We start from the raw sequence: 20253 nt of genomic DNA, 5'->3' as shown, positions 1-20253 counted from the left end.
CTCTGTGCCCTCTCCAGGACTGGAAGGAAATGTTCTGTTCAGCTTCAGAAAAACAACAACTGGTCTTTCCCACCTATTGACACCCACAATGTTCACAGCTCCCGACTTGGCATGCCAGGAGGGAAGCCCGGAGTGGTATGGTGTTGACCTCCCTGGAGATGCTACCTGCTAGCTGTAACATGCTCCTACTCCTGTTTGGTATTCCCTCCCCGATTTACATGTTTTTCTTCTTTGTTGTCATGCGTCTTATAAGGCATCTCAATCTCTTGTGACACAGGTGTATAACTACCGTAAATGACTTAGAACACGTACACTGCTCCATCACAGGCGGTCGTCCGGAGCTGGGAAGCGGGGGCCTGTGTATTTACTCAGATCCGTAACAGTCACCGTGCCATGGGACTGGGCCTCCCCAACAGCGTTTGCTGAATAGCACAGGTACACTCCTTCATCTTCCTTCCTCAGAGGGTTGATCTAGAAATAAAACAGGCAAGTTTATGTAGTCATATAGAGCACGGCAAAATCACTTCCTTGTTTCATTCCTAATGATGTGTCTGAATACTTACTCTTTTTCAAAGTAAGATAGAGCACATTATTTCTCTTCTTGCCTCAGCTGCCAAAAAAGAGTTAAATTTTATTCTCTGNGGACGCTTAACCGACTGAGCCACCCAGGCGCCCCGGCGGCTCTCATTTTAATGCCTCCTTTGCATTCCTGTCTTTTACTGTGAGCTTACCTGGTCCTTTTATTGAAGGTGATAAACATACATCACAAGAAAACACTCCAAGTTAAAAGAACAAAAATTTACTGACCAGGGAATGGCCTGCAAGTGTTCCCCATGGAGGCAGCCTTTACAAAGTAACAGGAGAGAGACCATCTTCTCCTACCCTTTCTTGTAATCAAGACGGGGAGGTGCTTGATTTGAAAAAGCCATGGACCCAGCTGCATATTGAGTCTCTGAGCTGGATGGAGACATCACCAAACCTTGCAGAGATGGGGGTGAAATGAGCTGGACACCCCCAGAGAGCAGCCTGTTCTCATGCCCCTGAAGAACAGACCCACACTGGCTCTCTCCTCTCTTGCTTCAGTTGTCAATCGTGAGTCACTGCAAACTGGCCAGGGGTTAAGTACACCATCTCATTTTGAACTCACGCTCATTGGGAGGGAAAGGGGGAGCATCGTTATCCTGATACTACAGGAGACTGGCAGCTAAGTCACAGACTGTTGGGTCACAGGGCCCTCCTCTTACAACTGTGGACACTGAGCCCAAGAGGTAGAGTGGCCAGCCTAACACAGACCCCCATTCTGTCATTCCCTCACTCTTTCAGACCACAGCGTTCTCACGACTCGAACTGCCACGTGGCCTAGAAGAGCCCTGGAGGGGGCGCCAACATGCAGTCTTCTTTATTGGCTAGGTGGTCTTGGGTACGTGTATAAATTAGTTCCCTATGGCTGCCATAACTAATTTCCACGCACTTAATGGCTTAAAACAACACACATTTATTATATTTAGGTTTTTAAATTTTTTTTATAAAAGATTTTATTTTTGGGGTGCCTGGATAGCTCAGTCAGTTAAGTGTCTGACTCTGGCTCAGATGGTCTCATAGTTTTGTGAGTTTGAGCCCCATGTTGGGCTGTGCTGACAGTGTAGACCCTGCTTGGGATTCTCTCTCTCTCTCTCTCTCTCTCTCTCTCTCTCTTTCTCTCAACATAAATAGACTTTATTTTAAAAAAATAAAAAGAATTAAAAAAAAAGATTTTATTTTTAAGCAATCTCTATGCCCAACATGGGTCTTGAACTCATAACTCTGAGATCGAGAGTTGCACACTCTACCGACTGAGCCTGCCAGGCGCCCCTATATTTATTTAGTTCTTGAATGGGAAGCAGGGGGCTAAAATGAAGGTATTAGAAGAGCTGCCTTCTTCCTAGGGATCCTAGGGGAAAACCCATTCTAGATAGGCTGCCTGTGTTCCTGGATTTGTGGCTCTCTTCCTCCGTCTTCAAAGCCAGCTGACTGGCTGACTTTATTCCATCTGCAACCTTAATCCCCTCTTGGATATAACATATCCACGGATTCCACGAATTAGGGCAGGGACATCTTTTTGGGGCCACAAATTCTGACCACCAATGAAGATCACTTATGCTCTCAGGGGTTAAGCTTTCCTCACAGTTACTGTAGGGTCCAACGAGAAAAGGGTTAACAACAGCTTTGAAGTGTGTAATGTGCCATAAAAATAAAAGGGTGCTTTATTAGGGCCAATGAATAATAGCCAGTAATCCTAAACAAACAAGATACTCACCAAAATCCAGGCTGTGGCCTCGTGGTCAGAAGGGCCCCCTCGCACCTGGACAGCTATATTGACGTGATCCCCAGGGAGGTCCTCTAGCACCTGAGTGCCCTCAGGAGACTGTGTGACCTACAGAGGACAGGAAAGCCAGGAGTGAGTTAGAAAAAGCATTTCTGCATAAGAAATGCACCACAGACATCCTTGCTGTCTTCATCTTCCTACTGACTCAAAGCCAAAGCCTAGCACCTCTTCCTCCTATTAAAAGATCAGTGGCTTTTTAACCCTAAGTGTATGTGCAGACAGCACCCCCTGCTGGACAGCAACGATGCGACGCCATCACTGTCCCACAGAAGTGGCTCAGAATTTCATGGCCCTTCTCTGGGCCGTCGAGATAGGAGGACAACATATGCTGTGACCCAAGCCAGTCTCTCAAAAATTGATCTGCAGGAAGATCTAGTTTTGGACTAAGACTTGGATAGTCTTTCTAAAACCCAGATCCAGTGAAGTAGGCTCTAACTTCATTCCAGCGGATCTAGGTTAGATACATAGGTGAACTTTCCCGACCGCTAAGTGGCCAAGGGAGCAAATGGCACAAGGAAGGATGGCACTCCCCTTCTCTGGGGACAGCTTTGGGGTAAAAGTTTTGAGATGTAAACCTGGAGGTGGAGGAGTGAACATGTAACATATCTTTTTAAAATAGTGGCTTTACGTATAAAGACACATATACAAACACATGAGAAACTCCTCTCTTTTTCTTTCATTCTCNCCACAGGAATTCCTTCACAGAAGTACCTTCCTCCACGTGATGACAGGGGTGGGCACGGCCCTCACCTCACAGGACAGGTATACCTGTGCCCCAGTGACGTTGTGGACACTCCGGGGTGGAATGACCACCACAGGGGCTGGAGGAAGAAGACAAGGGATCACAAGCTTTACCGTGCCGGGTTCCCAGCACCCACCTCTAGAACTCCCTACCTGCAGAGAGCCTGCTGGGACAGTCCCACCTGAGGGGGCAGCCGCAAAGGAAAGCTCTAAGCACATAAAGAACACACTCGTGTTTCCCTCAGACCTGGAGGGATGCCTACACGTCTCCTCATCCATTGTCTTTGTTCTACCAACAGGAAAACAGGGATCTGGGGAGGAGAGGCGACTTCCCAAACCACCCGCCAGGTCTGTGGCAGGGCTCGGGTCTGATCACACTCCCGCCCAGGGCCCCTTCCAGGACCCCGGCTGCCATCTGCTTACAGCTCAACTCCGGGAGATGCTGCGCGCGCCCGGGGAGGGGCTGGTGTCACCTCACCAACACTGAGTCTTCTAACAGATGGGCTTTTCTCCTTCCACATGGAGGGCGGTTCAAAGAACAGGCCATGCTGAACAGCTGCACACACCGAGCTGAGACCCCTGCGGGGCGGGTCCAGATGCTCGTTTGCATATCACAGACTCTCGGGAGGCCTCCCTCCCCTGACGGCCCCCTCCCAGTGGGCAGAGCTGCAAGCACAAGCCAGAGGCGCAGGGACTGAGGACGCGCGGAGAGAGGGAGCTGCCAGGATCATGGTACCCAGGCAGTGCAGCTCTAGGCTGCCAGAACATTACCGAAAGGGAAGGGAGGGTTGGGGGGGATCTGGCTGGGAGGGAGACCACACAGGCCTCCGAGTTAGAACTTCCTGGCTGACACTCCACACTGTCCTCCTCCCTGGGCCCACCGCCTGCTCTGCTCACATTGGTGCTAAAAGAATCAAGTACAGCCACCTTGGCTTTGGCCTTCCACCCAGCCCCTCAATGGCCCACACTGCCTCCCCAAGCCTCTGCATGGAATGCACCCCTCAACTGCACAGGGGACGGCTCCTCATCCTGCAGGATCTAGAAGGTATGTGTCCTAGTCCAGGACCAGGGTGTCTGTACCTCTTTGACCTGCTGGAGCACAGCCTCCTGGCATCCGGGTCGGGTGCTTCCATCTGGCCTCACTTGAACTAGCTGGGCCCATCCTGCCTCTGGCCCTCGGTTTCTTGGGCAAGATGCAATGGTGGGGCCTGGGGAGGAAAATGCTCTCTGCTTGGGTTTACTTGTCTGTAAGATGGGGATAATTAATACCCACTGCTTGCAGGGCTGTTGACTTGATCTTACTAGGTGATGAGTGTCAGAGTAATGGTTTAAGTTAACAGGACACGTAAGGGGACATCAGGAGCAGGTTTGGTAAGCAGATGACTGGATGAAGAAGCACATGGCAAATAAAGAGCAAACACATTCATTCTCTGGCCATCAAACTGCAGGATCTATGCTCCTGGGGCTGAAGCATTGAAGGAAAGGGCCCTCCCCTGCCTGGGTGAGGCTACAATAAAAAGGAGAGCAAGGAAAGGGGACTGAAGGCTACAGGAAGATCAGGGAGGGACAGGAGTGAAAAGACATAGAAACGAGGCTGCTCTGGCCTCTCCAGACAGACTTTGTCAAGCTGGTACCAAAGAAAAATATCTCCGGAAAGTTGCCTTAGAACCAGAATCTAAGATTGGAGGGGCCCAACTCCCCAAGATCCTGTGCCTGATCATCTGTGATGTGCTCATCTAGCATCTACTTGCATGCCTCCAGTGACAGAGAGCTCATTACCTATGGAGCCAGGCCTGTCCATCCTTGGACGGCTCCGTTCCTAAGAAAGCTTGCCTTCACTTGGAGCTAAAACCCACCTCCTCATAACTCCCATGTGTTGATGCCTTTTGGAGTCCTACAGCCTCTGAGTGCCGCACAGATGCTGCCTTCTCCACCCCAGGCTGCCTTCTTCCTTCTCAGCCTGATCAGCCCACTCCTTCAGTTGTGCCCATATGATTGGCCCCCAAGCCCCATACCTCTACCCACAACACTGAGTGTAACCAAAGGCCCCTCAGTGAACCAAGGTCCTAGGCTTCTAACATGCCCTATGCATCCCAGCCACCTGCAAACTGCCACAAAGAACCACACACACCCCCCACCTCCAACAGGGGCCCCATCTGCAACATGACAAAGAGAATCTAATTTATCCACCCCCTCTCGCCAACACTACCTCCCCGGAGCCCAGCCGGCCTCAAATGGCTCACTGGGGGAACAATCAGAACCACATCTTATTCCAGAGCCCTCAATGGATTCCAGAGGGACACTCAATCAACATGTTTTACTTTCATTCATGTAAAGTCATCAATTTTAAATGAGGTTTCATCAGTCCCTTTCAGGCCTAAATGAATAAACCGGTAAATCACATTTCAACGTTCTCTCTCCTCGAATTTCCCTCTCCCTCTTTTGAGTAACTACCATTAAGCAAGACTGTCTTGGAAATTCTGTCTTTGCTACTGATCTTGTGGCAGAAAATACCACCTCTATTACAAAAGAGCCCCAGCTTTGGTTGACAAACTGACCCTGAAATTTGTATTTATTTTTAAATTCACATACAGCATGTTATTCCTTGCAGAGTGCAGCTCTAAGTTTTGACAAAATGCCTATGGTCACATAACCACCACCATAACCAAGATATAGAAGAGTCCAGTTATCTCGAAAATTTTCCTCATGCTGCTCTTTGTCATAGTAATCTGGTTTTAATATTAACACATCTGATTGTAAATTTAAAATATTTTTATCCATAATAGCTCTTCCTAATCAGCCACTGATGTCATTAATAGTAATAGTGGTAATAATGCCACCATCTGACTGAGAGCTTGCGGTGTGCCAGGCACTCTATTTTGCTGTGGAGCTAGCAGAGTTGGCAAGGCTTTGAGCCCAGGGCTTGGGCTCTGAGCTCTGTCCACACTGTCTTGCCTTCTACTTATATGACTCTTCCACATACACTACTCCTTTAATCCTTATACCTACCCTGCTAAGCAGGTGCTTTTATCCCCATTTTACAGATGAGAAAACCAAGGCTCAGAAAGATGAGGTGCCTAGAGGAGTGGGGACTCAAACTTAGGCACCCCAATTCCATCAACCTCACACTTATTTTTATTTATTTATTTTATTTTTGAGAGAGAAATCATGAGTAGGGAGGGGCAGAGAGAGAGGGAGACACAGAATCTGAAGCAGGCTCCAGCCTCTGAGCAGTCAGCACAGAGCCTGAACTGGGGCTCGAACCCACGAACCATGAGACTGTGACCTGAGCTGAAGTCAGACGCTTAACTGGCTGAGACACCCAGGCGCCCCACCACAGTGAGTTTTAAAGTGAAACGTTCGTTGACTGTTTCCATTCCAGAATAAGAAAGGGCTCCTTAGGGGTCGTGTTGAGGATCCTCAAGACAACCCCCAGGTTCAGTGATTTGCTAGGAGGACTCACAGAACTCAAAACAGTATTTTAAAAAAGCAGAGATTTTTGAGAGAGAGAGAGAGAGAGAGAGAGAGAGAGAGGGAGGGAGGGAGAGTGAGCACGTGCATGCAAGCGGAGGATGGGCAGAGACAGAGGGGGACAGAGGATCCAGAGCAGGCTCCATGCTGACAGCAGAGAGCCCGATGTGGGGTTCAAACTCCCCAACCATGAAATCATGACCTGAGCCAAAGTAGGACACTTAACTGATTGAGCCACCCAGGCGCCCCCAGACCTCAGCACAGTTTTATACAAAGCTATGATTACAGTGAAAGAAGACAAAGCAAAACAGCAAAGGGAAAAGAGGCTCAGGGGGTGAAGACAGGGGAAACCAGGCACAAGCTTTCAGGAACTTCTCCCAGTGGATCACACAGGACACGCTTAAGCCCCAGCAGTGAATGGTGAGAACATCCCTCTCCCAGGGAGGCTCACCCCTTGCCTGGGATTTTTATTGGGGGCAGGTCCCCTGGGCACCCTCTGCTCACTATGACCAAAATCCCAGGGTCCCAGAAGGAAAGCAGGTGTGCAGCATGAACCACAGTGTTGGTATAGTTTAGGCACAGCGAGCCGCCCTCAGCAGTTCTGCAAATGGCAGGAATCCTCTGGAAATCCAAGTTCCCAGACACTAGCCAAGGGTTAATCTCACCAGCAAGCCTGTCTAAGGATACAGTCTCAGGGCTGCTCTGTTTACTCTCTTCTGCACAAGAATAAAACCCTCCAAACATCACCCCAGGGAGTGATGTAGAGATACTATTAAACGGCTGATAGGTCCTCTACACTAGCAGGACATTGCCAATCCTACTGTCCCCAAGGGCTCACTCAAGTGTGGTGCTGGGGTGCTCAACGTCATGACTACAGGCAGGATGAACCCAGGTTCAAATCTTGTCTCTGCTAAACCCCAATGCTGTGACTTGGTCTCAGTTTCTTCTTTCAAATGGGCACAGGGGCCTGTTCGCCCTCCTCTCCTCCTCCCCTCCCCCTCGGTTATTGGAAAGGACAGTTACAAGACTATTCTTTAGTTGCAAACTAAAAGACTTCCCCAGAGAGACCCAAGGACTTGGCAGACTGTGCTACGCCAAGGATAATCTCCTCCAAGTGCCTTGCCTGCTCCAAAGCCCCTACTGGCCTCTGGGGAGCAGGCCTACCGGTGGGCTTTATCTACCCTGAGGCTCCAGAGGCCATGCCCATAGCCCTCATCCTGGCGAGCCTGGGGCACAGCCTCTCCCCTCACTGTTGCCAGAGCTGCCACACTCCGGGAAGAGCCAGGTGCTTTCTACCTGCATTTGACAAGGGTGACACAGATTTCAAGAGGGAGGACGGCGCCTGGTGGGTCCAGTCGGAATGTGCCAGCTTTGTTTCTCTAGATCTTTCTTGCTAAACATTTGTTTCCTTCTGTCCATGCCAGCAACAGCCCTAGAAATGCTGGGGTGGCACAGATCCACCGCTCAGGTAACAGAATAGTCGCCCACCTGTGCACCCACTGGGTGTGGCAAAAGAGCACCAGGGGAAACTCAAATGCCTGGGGGTCCAGGTGCCAACCAAGGGAGCTTCCGCAAGTTGCTAACCATTTCCTCCTTGTCTGCAAACAAAGACAATGACTGCTACCCCACATCCTCTGGGATGAAGGGAGGGAATGGATGTGACTGAATTATTAACCATGTGGGTCTGTACAAATGAAAGGGTCCATACTATTATTATTGTGTGTGGTGATCCGTCCCCCACCTGGTCAGCTAAATATGTCCTTGATGGCTAGAATGAAAGATCTTCCCAAATGCCTCCGAGGTTTATTCAAAGTTAACGGTGCCAAGGAAAGAAAGAATATCAAGTCGTCCCCCAGGACCCCATCTGCTTGTACAAAGAAGTGCACAAGCAAAGAGTTTAATCATCAACGCACCGAACAGCCCTGATAATTTATGCTAATAGTCACGTTAGGATGTGGAAGGAGAAACAGCTTAATCCGGCTCCCCGCAGCCCGTGCCTCAGACCCCCTCCCTCGGCATGAAAGGCTTTTGAGCACGAGGCCCCCCTTCTTTGTCCCTCTCACAAAGTGGCATTTGCAGCCTCTCCTGGTTACCTGGTAACACGCACCTCACAGACTGAGATTTCTAAGTGGAGCCTGAATTTCAACCGAGGTGAATTTTCTAAGATTCAGGATCTCAAGAGCTCACTGAAGCTTCAGGGGCTCGGTGCCCTGTTGGGTATTGGCACGGGGCCCTGTTCCTATCTAATTTAGCATTCAAAACATGCTATTCAAAACCCGCTTTCTGCAGGATCCCCACCCCCTCCCAATGTTAGCAAATGGTCAGGGAGCACACATGCAATAATACAGCCTTTTAACAACAACGCCACGCCACCTAACAAATGAGAAACGAAAACAATGACTTAGTACAGAATGAAGCTTCATCCCTCAGCCTGGCACTCAAGGCTGGCGATGCCCCCGCCCCAAACCTCTCTGGGTGTCACCCACTTCCCCAACCATCCCCCTGGGTACCTGCCCAGCAGGCCACTGTTCACACCCATCACAGGACTCCCTACCTCCTCATAACAGCTCTTACCTCTGTGCCTAATTCATGCTGAGCCTTTCTATCCCTGCTTCTGTGCCCAAGGATTTTCTACCAGTCCTTCAGGGTTTCTCTCAGGTATTTCCCCTTCTGTAAAGCTACCCCTGTTCCTCTCTGGGGCCATCACCCAGTGCTCAACAGAGGAACCAGCAGCAAGCCTTGGGGGGAAAACAGGACAGTGGATCCAGACTGAGAAACCCTTGTGACTCAACTGTAGCCAGTTTGCAGCCCCTTCCTAATTAGGTGACCAGCGGGCTAGAGGTGCATGGCTCCATCTGGAAAGAGCCAAGAGGGGCACCTGGGTGGCTTAGTCAGTTGAGCGTCTAACTTTGGCTCAGGTCACCATCTCACAGTTTGAGGCCCACATAGGATTCTGTGTTGACAGCTCAGACCTTGCTTCGGATTCTGTGTCTCCCTCTCTCTTTGCCCCTTTCCCCCCTTAAATAAATAAACATTTTGAAATAAAAAGCCAGGAAAACCCAGCTGGAGCCCTACCTCAGCTAAGAGCTAGCCATGCAGCTCCAGGGAGTTCCCTTTGGTGGGCCTCAGTTTTCCTTTCTATTAAATAGGAGCGAGGTCTGGGCAGGGTGGTTGTGAGAACTGAGTAAGAAGATGGGGTGCAAGAGCAATTCCAACAGTAGAGAACTATTCATATGTGGGAACAGGGTGAGCCTTCATTCAGTGTGTTAATCAAAGGATTGCTCTCGCTCTTGGGCATTTGGGAGAGTTTCAGAGCATGGGAGGAAAGGACAGAGGTTAAGCCTCCACAGGGTTTCCAAATGCCCCTCCGAGTTACGTGTAAGAAGACTTCCCACACTGTGCGGAACCTAATAGATATTTACAGAGCTCTCGTTCAGTGGAAGTCAGGTGCTCGCTACTGAAGGGTAGGTGAGAGCCGAGGAGGGGTGATTTTATTAACAGTGTTGAGGGAGAACAGCTGCTACCATGACTCGGCCTATTTCCCTTCCACCGGGGTCCCTAGGGGCATTGTTAAAAAGTGCCCCTGCTACGTCTTCTGAATAAAGGATGACTTTAGGGCAGCACACAACGAGTGTCACCCTCACTGGCCAGGAAAGTTTCCCCCGTCTACCCTTCATGCTCACCAGGACACCTGGGCAGGGGCCACACAAACACTTCAGGACAAGAAGAGATGGGGAAACAGTGCCCAGGTCTGTGGCAAATGATACACCTGCTGGTGGGGACGGAGAGCTAAATTCCGGGGAGGCCTCATGCCTGTCACCAATGGGATCATTAAAAGCAGCTTCTGAATTCCCCTCCTTTTGGCTCCTTGAACATCTTGACTCCTGGGGCTTGTGCCTGGGGTGGGCCTCAGAGCCCCCTAGATCAGAGTGGAGGGGCTGTCACATTTACTTGTCATTTGGTAATTTTCAGTGAATTAGGGGAATGGGGTTTCCATCTGCCATCTGGCCGCACTCTGGTAACCATGGCAACCACCACCTGCCTGTCTTAACACTATCAACTCCTGTCCTGAAAGAGTAACCGCAGAGGGTGTTGGGGTCCTGGATGCTGGTCAGGCTTTACTGGTCACCCTGGATGTGTCCCCTGACCCCCTGGGTCTCATTCTCCTCTGCATAATAGCAGATTTGGTCTATGTGTCTTCAAGGAACAGACAATCACTCTAGGGAGAAATCATCTGAGACCATCAGCACCGGTTGGATTCTAGGGACCTGGTCAGCATTTCTTGTGTCTCCCGCGTGTGGAGTACTTGTCTGGAGACAAAGAGAACTGCCTGTGAATTAACTGCTAAGAAAGCAGATTGTAAAAAAGGAGGATTAGGAACTAGAAGGGAGGAGACAGGACTATTTAATGCCACACGGCGGAAACAAAGGTTCAAGGTGGAAGGGGCCTCAATAGTGGTTTCACAGGGCTGACTCAGCCCAGAGAGGGCTAGGTACCAGCCCAAGATCACTCAGGGAACCAGCAGCAGCATGGAAGCACCAGCCAGCTCTTTCCTCCACCGGGCACCCCAGCCAGGAGCAGCCACCGGTGACTTTCCTGTGCTCAGGGGCTACCTCACCCCCCTCAATGGGCAGCACACTGTTTTTGTTTTCCGGGACAGGAGCTTTCCTGTCTCATCCCCAACAACCTCCTGAGTCTCCTGCACTTGAGTGCACCTACCAGAAATGCTTGGGAAAATAATAGTAAAGTCATTACCCTGACTTGGGCATTTAGGTCTAGACTTGGGTCTCCAGCCCCAGACCAGAACTCCAAGCCAGGCTCCTTGGAACATCCTGGCCACAAGCTCACTCACCTCAACCCTCCACTGGCCCCTTCAGGCAGTGTAGACAGGGGCAGTTCTTCAAAACCTAATGGGGCAGAAGGATGCTTCACTGGGCATATCTATACTGATGTTTTTGGTTTATTTTTGTTTGGGTTTTAAAAATGATATATAGCGGTGGGCAACTTTAGACGACTTTACTGTGATGTTAATGAACTTTAAGTTTCCAGGTACCCAGCAACGAATACATTTCGATTCCTTGACCCTCCAAGTCATATAAGCCTTAGACTCAGAAAACCCAGGTCTCTCCCTGATGGCACCCTCATCTTTTCAGAGCTTAGGTCTCCAAAGGTCTTAGCTGTCCTGGGTGGGAGATCCCTCAGGTCCTCCCAGCAGGGCCCCAACCCTGGTGTCCTGGCCTAGTGATTCCTGAGTCTCCTGTCTGGACCTCCTCCTTCTCCAGGATCTTCACCTTCTCTGACTCTCCCTTTAAAAACCCCACCCTGGCCTGGCTTGGTGCTGGACCTGGGGGGCTCACACCCAGCAGGGTGCCTCCTCCCCAACTCCCAGTCTGGTGGAGGCGACCATGGCAGACCTGCACATGACTGCAGGACTTTTGGTACTGTACTAAAAGGGACAACAGGCTCACCAGAATTCTGACCAGCTTGGGGACTTGTATCTCCATGAGCTTGGTAAGGAAGGGTGCAGGATGTGGATTCCTGTCCCAATCTCCTTCTGTTACTGCTTCCAAAGGAAAAACTGAGGCTGTCAACCACTGGCCATTAAGGGATCCTTCGTCCCACACTCCTGAGGGTTGGGGGGGGGGTGTCCCTCTTCTATCCCAGCACCGCGGGGCAAAAGTCATACTCACCAAATTCGCAGGGGCCATCACGCACCTTGTGCAGGTGGCCGGGGTGCGCGCGGGGCGCGTACCGGGCGCGCAGGCGCAGCGAGCAGACACNGAGCGCGGCATGGTCTGCTTCGGGACGGCACTGGCGCCTCTGCTTCGCGCAGCGCTGGGTTTCGTGCGCGCCGCGCCGCCACCCCGCCCGCCCCGCGGCCGCTGATTGGCCGGGCCTCCACCGCGGGGCGCCTCAGCCGGCTGCCCGGCCTGGGACCGGAGCCGAGGGGTGGGCTTCCGGCTGCCTCAATTCCCAGCTGGAGTGACGTCCCGATACCTGCTCTCCTAGACCCATTGGGTTCTTGGGAGGAAACAGACCACTCCAGGCGGGAACTTGCCCGAGGACGCTGTGGTGGCGCCGGGATTGGGTGTACGGTGTCCAGATTCAAAGCTGGGTCCAGCGGTCCTGTCCCTTAATCCTCCCACAAGGACGCGCTACTTTATTTTGCGTTTAGTAGGTTTCAAAGTTTTATTTTAAAAAGGGAATACATAGTTTAAAATTTCAGAGTTTACAAATGGATACAATGATGAAAAGAGTCTCCCTTCCACCCTATGATCCAGTGATCCACCCCAGCCTCAAGAGGCCACTCATTATCGGATTCTTGTGTCTTTGCAGAAATTCTGCATGCCCATTAAAGCACGTATGGTTGCATAGCTCCTTCCTTTAAACACACAACGCGCGCGCACGCACGCACACACTAGCATGCCCTGAATGTTACTCTGCATTAAGTTTTTCCACCTTTGGTATTTCCCATAGTTTCCCTACCTCTTACCATCTCTGAAATAGGGCTTGTACAAACAATGGAGCATTGTTTAATTGCCCCCCCCCCCATGATACTAAAGTCATGGTATATTTTACAGTCGAAAGTGACTTTGGTTGTGATGAGATATGGTCATCTATTTGGGGTTGACCTCAGACCTTCAAACTTTGCACAGTGTTTAACTGCACAAAACCCGCAGGTATTTAGTCAGTGTTCAATCCTTTTGTTACTACAAGTAATGCTGTGATGAATGTCCTGGCTCACGAGTGTCAGCATATCTGTGGTTCGTGGACAGTGCATGTTGGAAAGATATGGTAGCCCAGGTTTTTGTAATCAGATATTTATTCATGTGGCCTGTGCTTGAAGCCAGGCTCTGTGTATCCTATCCCTGGCCCAGTCAGGGAACCCACACAGGACACCCTAAGGAGTCGTGATTGCTGGAGTTTGGTGTGTGGCCAAGTGAAGACATTGGTTGGAGGGAGGAACTTGCTGACCAAGCTGTATGGAAGGCTCTTCCTGCCTTCACACCTTCATCCTCATTTGCCCTGTGCAGTTATTCCTTTCTCTGAGCTCTTAGAGATGGAGGGGCCTTTTAGGTTGTTGTCCATTTCCTTTAAAACTGCCTGCAAAGCCCATAGCCCAGTAAACTCTGGTTCCCAGAGTGCCAATTAACACTGTGGGCGACATCTGCGGGTCTCATGAGATTATGGGGAAAAGAAGGGATGAGTTCCCCTGGCAGGGAAGGGGATTGAGGCACCTGTGATGTCTGGCGGGTGGTGAGTTCCCGTAGTGTGAATTTCTACCTTCTCTGCTCACAGCTGGCACACAGGGGAGGCTAGCTCGTACCGCACTTAGAGGGGATGCATGCATACTCAGAAGCTGCTAAAGTGGGTGTCAGTGTCCCAGTCTGAGGAGCTAGGGTGGCGAGAGATTTCTCCATAAATGAACCATAGACTTGAATCTCAAGCTTAACAGTTCGGCCATTCATAGAAATCCCTCATCCAGGCTGGGAGAAAATAAAATCCCTGCCTCCAAGCCCCTGGCAGGCCATTCCAGAGCAGAGAGAGGGGTGGGTTTCCATGCAAGGGAGGGGGAGTTATAGAGGGACAGATTTCACTTTGGTACTGTGGAAGAGGGAGCATAGTCAGATGTTGAAGCCAGCTCTTCAACGATGGAAATTTAGATGTGGGGCAGCCAAGATATGACAGGGGACTTGCCCTCCTGTTGTAAATAACTGTAACACCCAGAAAGATTAATACAACAACTGTTTGCAGGTACTGGCCTTGAATGGGGATATCTGAGTGGATTCAAATGAAGGAAATGAAGTTGAGAATCTTGAGCCTTTGAGTTATTCTAAGCCTTTTTTAAATTTTTTTCTTCCAGTGGAAGCAGCCTACCAGTTATGTTGGGGTAGATTCACTTTCCCCTGGTTAAGGATCCTGTGTGAAGTTACCCAGGGCAAGTTACCTGGCAAGGCAAACCCTTTCTTTTCAGGACCTACCCCACCTGGGGTGCCTGGGTGGTTCAGTTGATTAAGCGTTGCTTTGGCTCAGGTCAAGATCTCACAGTTTGTGAGTTCGAGCCCTGCATCAGCCTCTGTGCTGACAGTGTGGAGCCTGAAGCCTGCTTCTAGTTCTGCATCTTCTTCTCACTGTCCCTCCCCCATTCATGCTCTGTCTCTGCCTCTGTCTCTCCCCAAAATAAATAAGCACTAAAAAAAAAAAAAAAAAAAAAAAAAAAAGACCTGCCCCACCTGCCTTTTGTGGCACCAGTTCCATGAGCTTGAGCAGGGCAAATACAGAGTCTAATCTGAGAAGATAGAGCTTTTATACCACAAGGATGTCAAGATTTTGCTAAATTACATTGCAGCAACTTGGGAAGCATGTGCAGGAATGGATTCTAAGAGTGAAAGACCAAAGAGGACAGAATATAACTCTTGATTGAGTTGATGCAGGTGTTCTGGGTTCAATGTGTTGGTTGGTGTAGCTGGAAGTGACTCTGTAGTTTACTTAGCTGCTTACGTGAAACTGAGGCTTAATGATGACCTGCATTTAGTTGAGATACCAGGACTTCCCTAGTGTGTTGTAAAGGAAGAAACAAAAAAGGCTTAGAGGAGATCTTGAAATAAAGTTATTACAGACAACTTGCACAACCGCCCACTACGTTCCCCAAGGGGGTCCAGAGGACGTCTCCTCCCCTATGACATTGGGAAATTCATTAGCAAGGGGAGCTCTGGTATCCTTGAAAAGCTCTGTGTGTCCTCTCTTCTGTTGGCCACATATGATAGTAACAGAGCCACCCTTGAGAGGAGCTCCCTGAGTCCTCTAGGGATGGTGGGATTGCAGAAGAGCAGAGACCAAGGGGCAGCACTTAACTGCCAAAGACATAGCAGGGTGCAGCTACCATGGTGGCCTGTAGGATGAGGAGGACATCCTGGTTTCGACTCACAGGGATCTTTGGCATTGTCTGGCTGTCACACTGTCCCTAGGAAAGAAAGAGTGAGCATCCTACTAAACTGTTACTTGCTGCGTACAATAGGAACACTGGTGTCCAAAAGCTGATTTGAATCGCCAGGGTGTCTTATCCAGTTTTCAGACCTAATGTGGAAGGGGAGGCCAGATCTCTTTACAGAAGGATGCTATACAAATTCTACAAATCCTCCTCTAAGGCCTCCCTAGAAGGGTATCTGACCATTTACTAGGGTGGCTCCCTGTAGCCCACAGTCAAAGGGAGGGGAGTGACAGCACTCAGGGCCCACATGCAAATCACAGCAACCCCGCCTGTGGTTGCTTCCCAGGTCCCGCAAAGAAGAGACACACTTGGCAACCAGCAGAATCCCAACATGAGTTCTGTGACGCATGGAAGCAGGGCTATCATAAGAGGCAGGGCCAGGGGAAAGCCCCTTGAACTTTACCTTTTCACCCAGAGAGTGAGCAGCTTCCTCGTAAATAATTGAAGGCAATGTCACCTTGTCATTGGGAGGATTCGTTTTCTTAGAAGACCACACAGCGTCATCTCACTTGAGGAAAGCATTTGTCTCCTTTTAACATGCCCTTGGCTCTGCTCCTTTCAAAGTAATAGTATGTCATTATCGTGCAGAGAAACATTCAGTCTCTTCCAGAGCCAGTGTCAACATAAAAATGTACAGTTGACCCTTGAACAACATGGATTTGAACCATGCAGATCCACTTATATGCAGATTTTTTACAGTATAGTGCCGTAAATGCATTTTCCTTGTGGTTTTCTTAATAACGTTTTCTTTTCTCTAGCCTACTTTATTGTTAAGAATATTCAATACACATGACATATAAAATATGTGAGTTGACCGTGTTATTGGTAAGGCTTCTGATCAGCAGTTGACTGTTAGTAGTTAAGTTTCAGAAAGCCAAAAGTTCTATGCAGGTTTTCAACTGTATGGATGGTCAGTGCCCCTAACCCCTCCACGCTGTTCAAGGGTCAACTGTAGTCGTTTTTGTCTTATTCTCAGATGTCTCCCTGTTGGGGAGGGGGAGATGGTTCTCTGTTCATCCTGCTGCATCACATCCCTAATTTGTAGATTCATAGATTCATCTTCATTCAGCAATCTCTCAGAGGGCATGCTACTGCTTGCCAGGCCTGTGTGGGGTGCCGGGGGTGGTTAGATGAGTAAGCCAGGTGCTGTGTGCTCAGGAAGGTGGCCTCAGGAAGGCAGATTGGAGGCGATTTTGTGCAATAAATGCTGCTTCAGCAAAGTGCTTGGGGAAAAGAGTCCACCTTCTGGAAAACGTGTTCCCTACGCTGAACCTTGAGCAGCCAGTAAATGTTGTCTAGGAAAGGAGAGAGAGGGAACAGTGTGGCTGAAAGCATGAAGACCATAGAGTACATGGCACAGTCAGGAATGAGGAGACGACTCAGCCCAGCTGTGGTGCTGTGGAGAGTGCGGAGGCCGGAGAGGTCAGTGAGGGCCAGATCACTGCCTGGCTCAGCCAGCTGAGAAGCTTGGAAACATGGAATCCAGGCCTGTAGCTCAAGTCTGTGTTGCTGTCTGTGCTCAGGTCTGTGTTAAAGAAGGACACTTTAAAGGTGTGGGCTGGGAAGGGATAAGAAATACGCACTGAAGAGCCAGAGGATAAGTCTTTGATGAATGTCCTCCCTGGTTCTCTGTTCTCTTCAGCATCTTTTCTCAGAGCTTCTACCAAATGCAAGGTTTGTGTTGTGGCCACCTGTGCACATTGCCACCTGGTGGGAAATGCAGGGATTGCAGACCTAGCAATAACATCCCGCGTTCATTAGTTCACTCTGTACTTCCTAATGATTCGAATGAACCAATGTGCTGAGATAAAGCACTCTCAGTTAGGAGGAGAGAACAGAAATAGTCACTGTGTGCTCAGAGGTGTGAGTCTTCCTGAAGCAATGGGGTTTTTGAGGGAGACCAGGCAGGGCTTCACAGAGGTGACATGTGAGCTGGGTCACGTAAGGAAAACAGGTCTTTAGAGACCCTCTCTGACATCCTCACTTTACAGAAGGGCATGACTGCAGCATAGGAAGGAAAGAAACTTACTCAACGTTACAGAACCCTGCAGGGCAGAGCTGGGGTGGGGACCCAGGTCTCTGGGTGTCCTGGCCTACACTTCCTTTCCCAGTACATGGTTGGCCTTCAGTTTAAATGGGTCCCCTCCTGGTGCTATAGAAATGGCATTTGCTGGGTGGGATCTGCTGCTCTGGGCCAGCCCTGTACAGCCCCTGCCCAGCACGCTGTCCTAGTCTGCCTTCTTGAGCAGTATTCTCATTGTCTGCATTCCATCTGCCATCAATTGCAAGCACCAAAACCTTCCTCAGGGAGGACATGGTGCTTGAGCCAAGATCTTGGCCAACATGGGAAGAAAGCCCAAAGTACGTCCCTAGAGAACCTATCCTCAGAGACTGGCATACTTCTTGGCACACAGGTGCTTTGTAAGTATTGTGACATGAATGATTGGGTGAGGGAAGTATTGCCAGATGGTACCTGCGAGGTCAGTCCACATCTCGTGGACTTATCCGGAGTTGAGTCTAGTCCTGGAAGATAAGGGCCGAAAGTCACGAAGGTGACTGCCCAGTTAAGGAGTTTGTCTTTATTCTGCCAGCAGGGGGAGCCAGGCTCATTTGTGACAGAGAAGGGATGGGATCGGACTATAGATTTTGTTTCATTCTTTTTCAAAGTGAGAAAAATTGTCCCTGGTCTAGGGTCATACCCGCTCCTGAAAGCCATCATTGTTACTTAATGAAGAAATTGCCTCGATCATCTGGATATCTGGGTTCTTCTGTTTCTAAATTTAATAATTAAGCTGGCCATATGTCTTTGGAATAAATAAAGGCTGTTCTGTGATAAGCTCCCAAAGCTCAGGCAACAAGCACTGCCTTTGTGAGGGACTGCTGGATTCCCTTCTGTCATGTCACCAGAACCCTGAACCCTGCTAAATACACGGTTGCAAGACAGTAAGTCTGCCTAACCTGGGTTCTTTCTTCACTCTCTGCCAACCGCAGGGCCATTACATGGCTCCTGGGAAGAGGTCTAGTGGAGTGCTGTAGGGCTCTGTTCTATTCAGGGCTTTTATCGATAACCTGGATGAACTCAGCAGAAGTATCCAAAACTTCAAAAGGGATAGATGTGCATTGATGTGCATTGGATAGAAGAAACAATATTTGGAAAGGTTGCATACGTTAGAATGGTAGAGGGAAATCAGATGTTGAAATGCTCTGCAAATGGATGTCAAGTGCTTTGTTTAGATTCAACACTAAAATGAAAAAACATGAGGGAGGGTAAATTAAATATATCACCTAGGGTTGTGTCCAGGTTCAAAGGGGTCATGTCTGGAGCATCGTAATCCCTTAGAAATGGGTCCCTATTACTATGGAAGAAATTTTGCTGAACTTGAGCATTTTAGAACAAGTGTTTTAGATTTTCTCCCACTTTAAAGTGGCTGCCTTCCCAGCCTCCCTGGGGCAGTTGGTGGCAACTCAATAATGACCCTTCCTTAATAGTCTAAAAAGAGAAATTGTAGAATTGAGAGAAACCACGATTACAATCCAAGAATTTAAAATAGTCATTTGAAGCACAGGCAATGGAGCCAGGAAACACCTGTGGGATGGGCTCTCCCGGAAAAGATAGTATCTCCTTGTGTCTGGAAGGAGAGGGGCTTTGCAATTCTTTTCTCTGAAGCTTGTGGCATGAATGCACCAAGAACTGATTCTTCCAGGGAAGGAGAGGGCCTGGTTTTCGAGGAAACACATTTCCAGTGTTTCTTTGTTTCTGGACATCCAATAACAGAGTTATGTGGGACCCAGTCCTCATGTTCTCTGACTTTTTTATTTTCCTTTCATTATTTTCAATTTTGAAAATAAGCATTTACAAGGCCTCCCTTGTATCCCAGAGGCATTGAACCAGATCTAGTCATGGCTTCAAAGCCACTATGATCTATGAGGGGAGCTGGGACTCAGACACAGTGATCTGTCATGTGACTGTATACTCAGCACCCAACAGAGAGTAGGTGTCCCCAGATGGCTAAGGTTCCTTGAGTGCTTAACGTGTGTCACACACCCTCCTAAACGCTTTATGGGAACTCGCTCATTCAACCTCATATGACCATGCAGCATGAATACCTTATCTCAGATTACACTGAAGGTCAGAGAGGTTAACAGTAACTTGGTCAAAATTATCCAGCTAGGACACAGTGGAGCTGACCCCAGAGTATGCACTCAGAACCCCTGTAGCTGACTGCTTCTCCACAAATATGTGTCGCATAGCAAAGAAAGAAGGCCTCCAGTGTGCCATGAGAGAGATGTAGACCACACCAAGAGAAGTAAGAGTGCACCCTGGTGACTAGGAGACACTTGACACCCAATATTACGTGTGAACTAGGACTTACTGAACAAAAACGATGGTGAAGAAGGGGGAGAATATGGTCAGGGTTGGAGTGAAGGGATCAAACACATATGGCCTGAACTTGTCAGTCATGGTGTCTGTTTGCTACCTGCATGATCCTCAGTTGATCAGACCAGGGGTGTTATGGACTGAATTATGTCCCCCCACCTCCAATTCATATGTTGAAGCCCTAACCCCAGTATTTTAGGATGTGTTTAAAGATGGGGCTTCCAAAAAAGTAGTTAAAATTAAAATGAGGCCATTAGGATGGGCAAATCCAATTTGATTTGTGTCCTTCTAGGAAGAGGAGATTAG

General features: G+C 49.3%; 1 protein-coding gene across 1 annotated transcript; it reads right to left on the bottom strand.

Moving 5' to 3' along the window:
• Positions 1-321: 321 nt before the first annotated feature.
• On the bottom strand, positions 322-20031 carry IGFBPL1 (insulin like growth factor binding protein like 1). Its single transcript, XM_077756061.1, has 6 exons — positions 19943-20031; positions 16835-16965; positions 12268-12459; positions 3077-3186; positions 2297-2413; positions 322-471 (listed from the first exon to the last, which is right to left on the bottom strand). Exons 1-6 carry the CDS (start codon positions 20029-20031, stop codon positions 322-324), a joined length of 789 nt encoding a protein of 262 aa, XP_077612187.1.
• Between the last annotated feature and the right edge of the window lie 222 nt (positions 20032-20253).

This window comes from Crocuta crocuta, unplaced genomic scaffold (assembly GCF_008692635.1).
Source record: "Crocuta crocuta isolate KB4526 unplaced genomic scaffold, BGI_CrCroc_1.0 scaffold431, whole genome shotgun sequence".
NCBI classification, from domain to species: Eukaryota; Metazoa; Chordata; class Mammalia; order Carnivora; family Hyaenidae; genus Crocuta; species Crocuta crocuta.
Note: the sequence above shows the minus strand (reverse complement) of the source record. Positions and strands in the feature narration are given on the sequence as shown.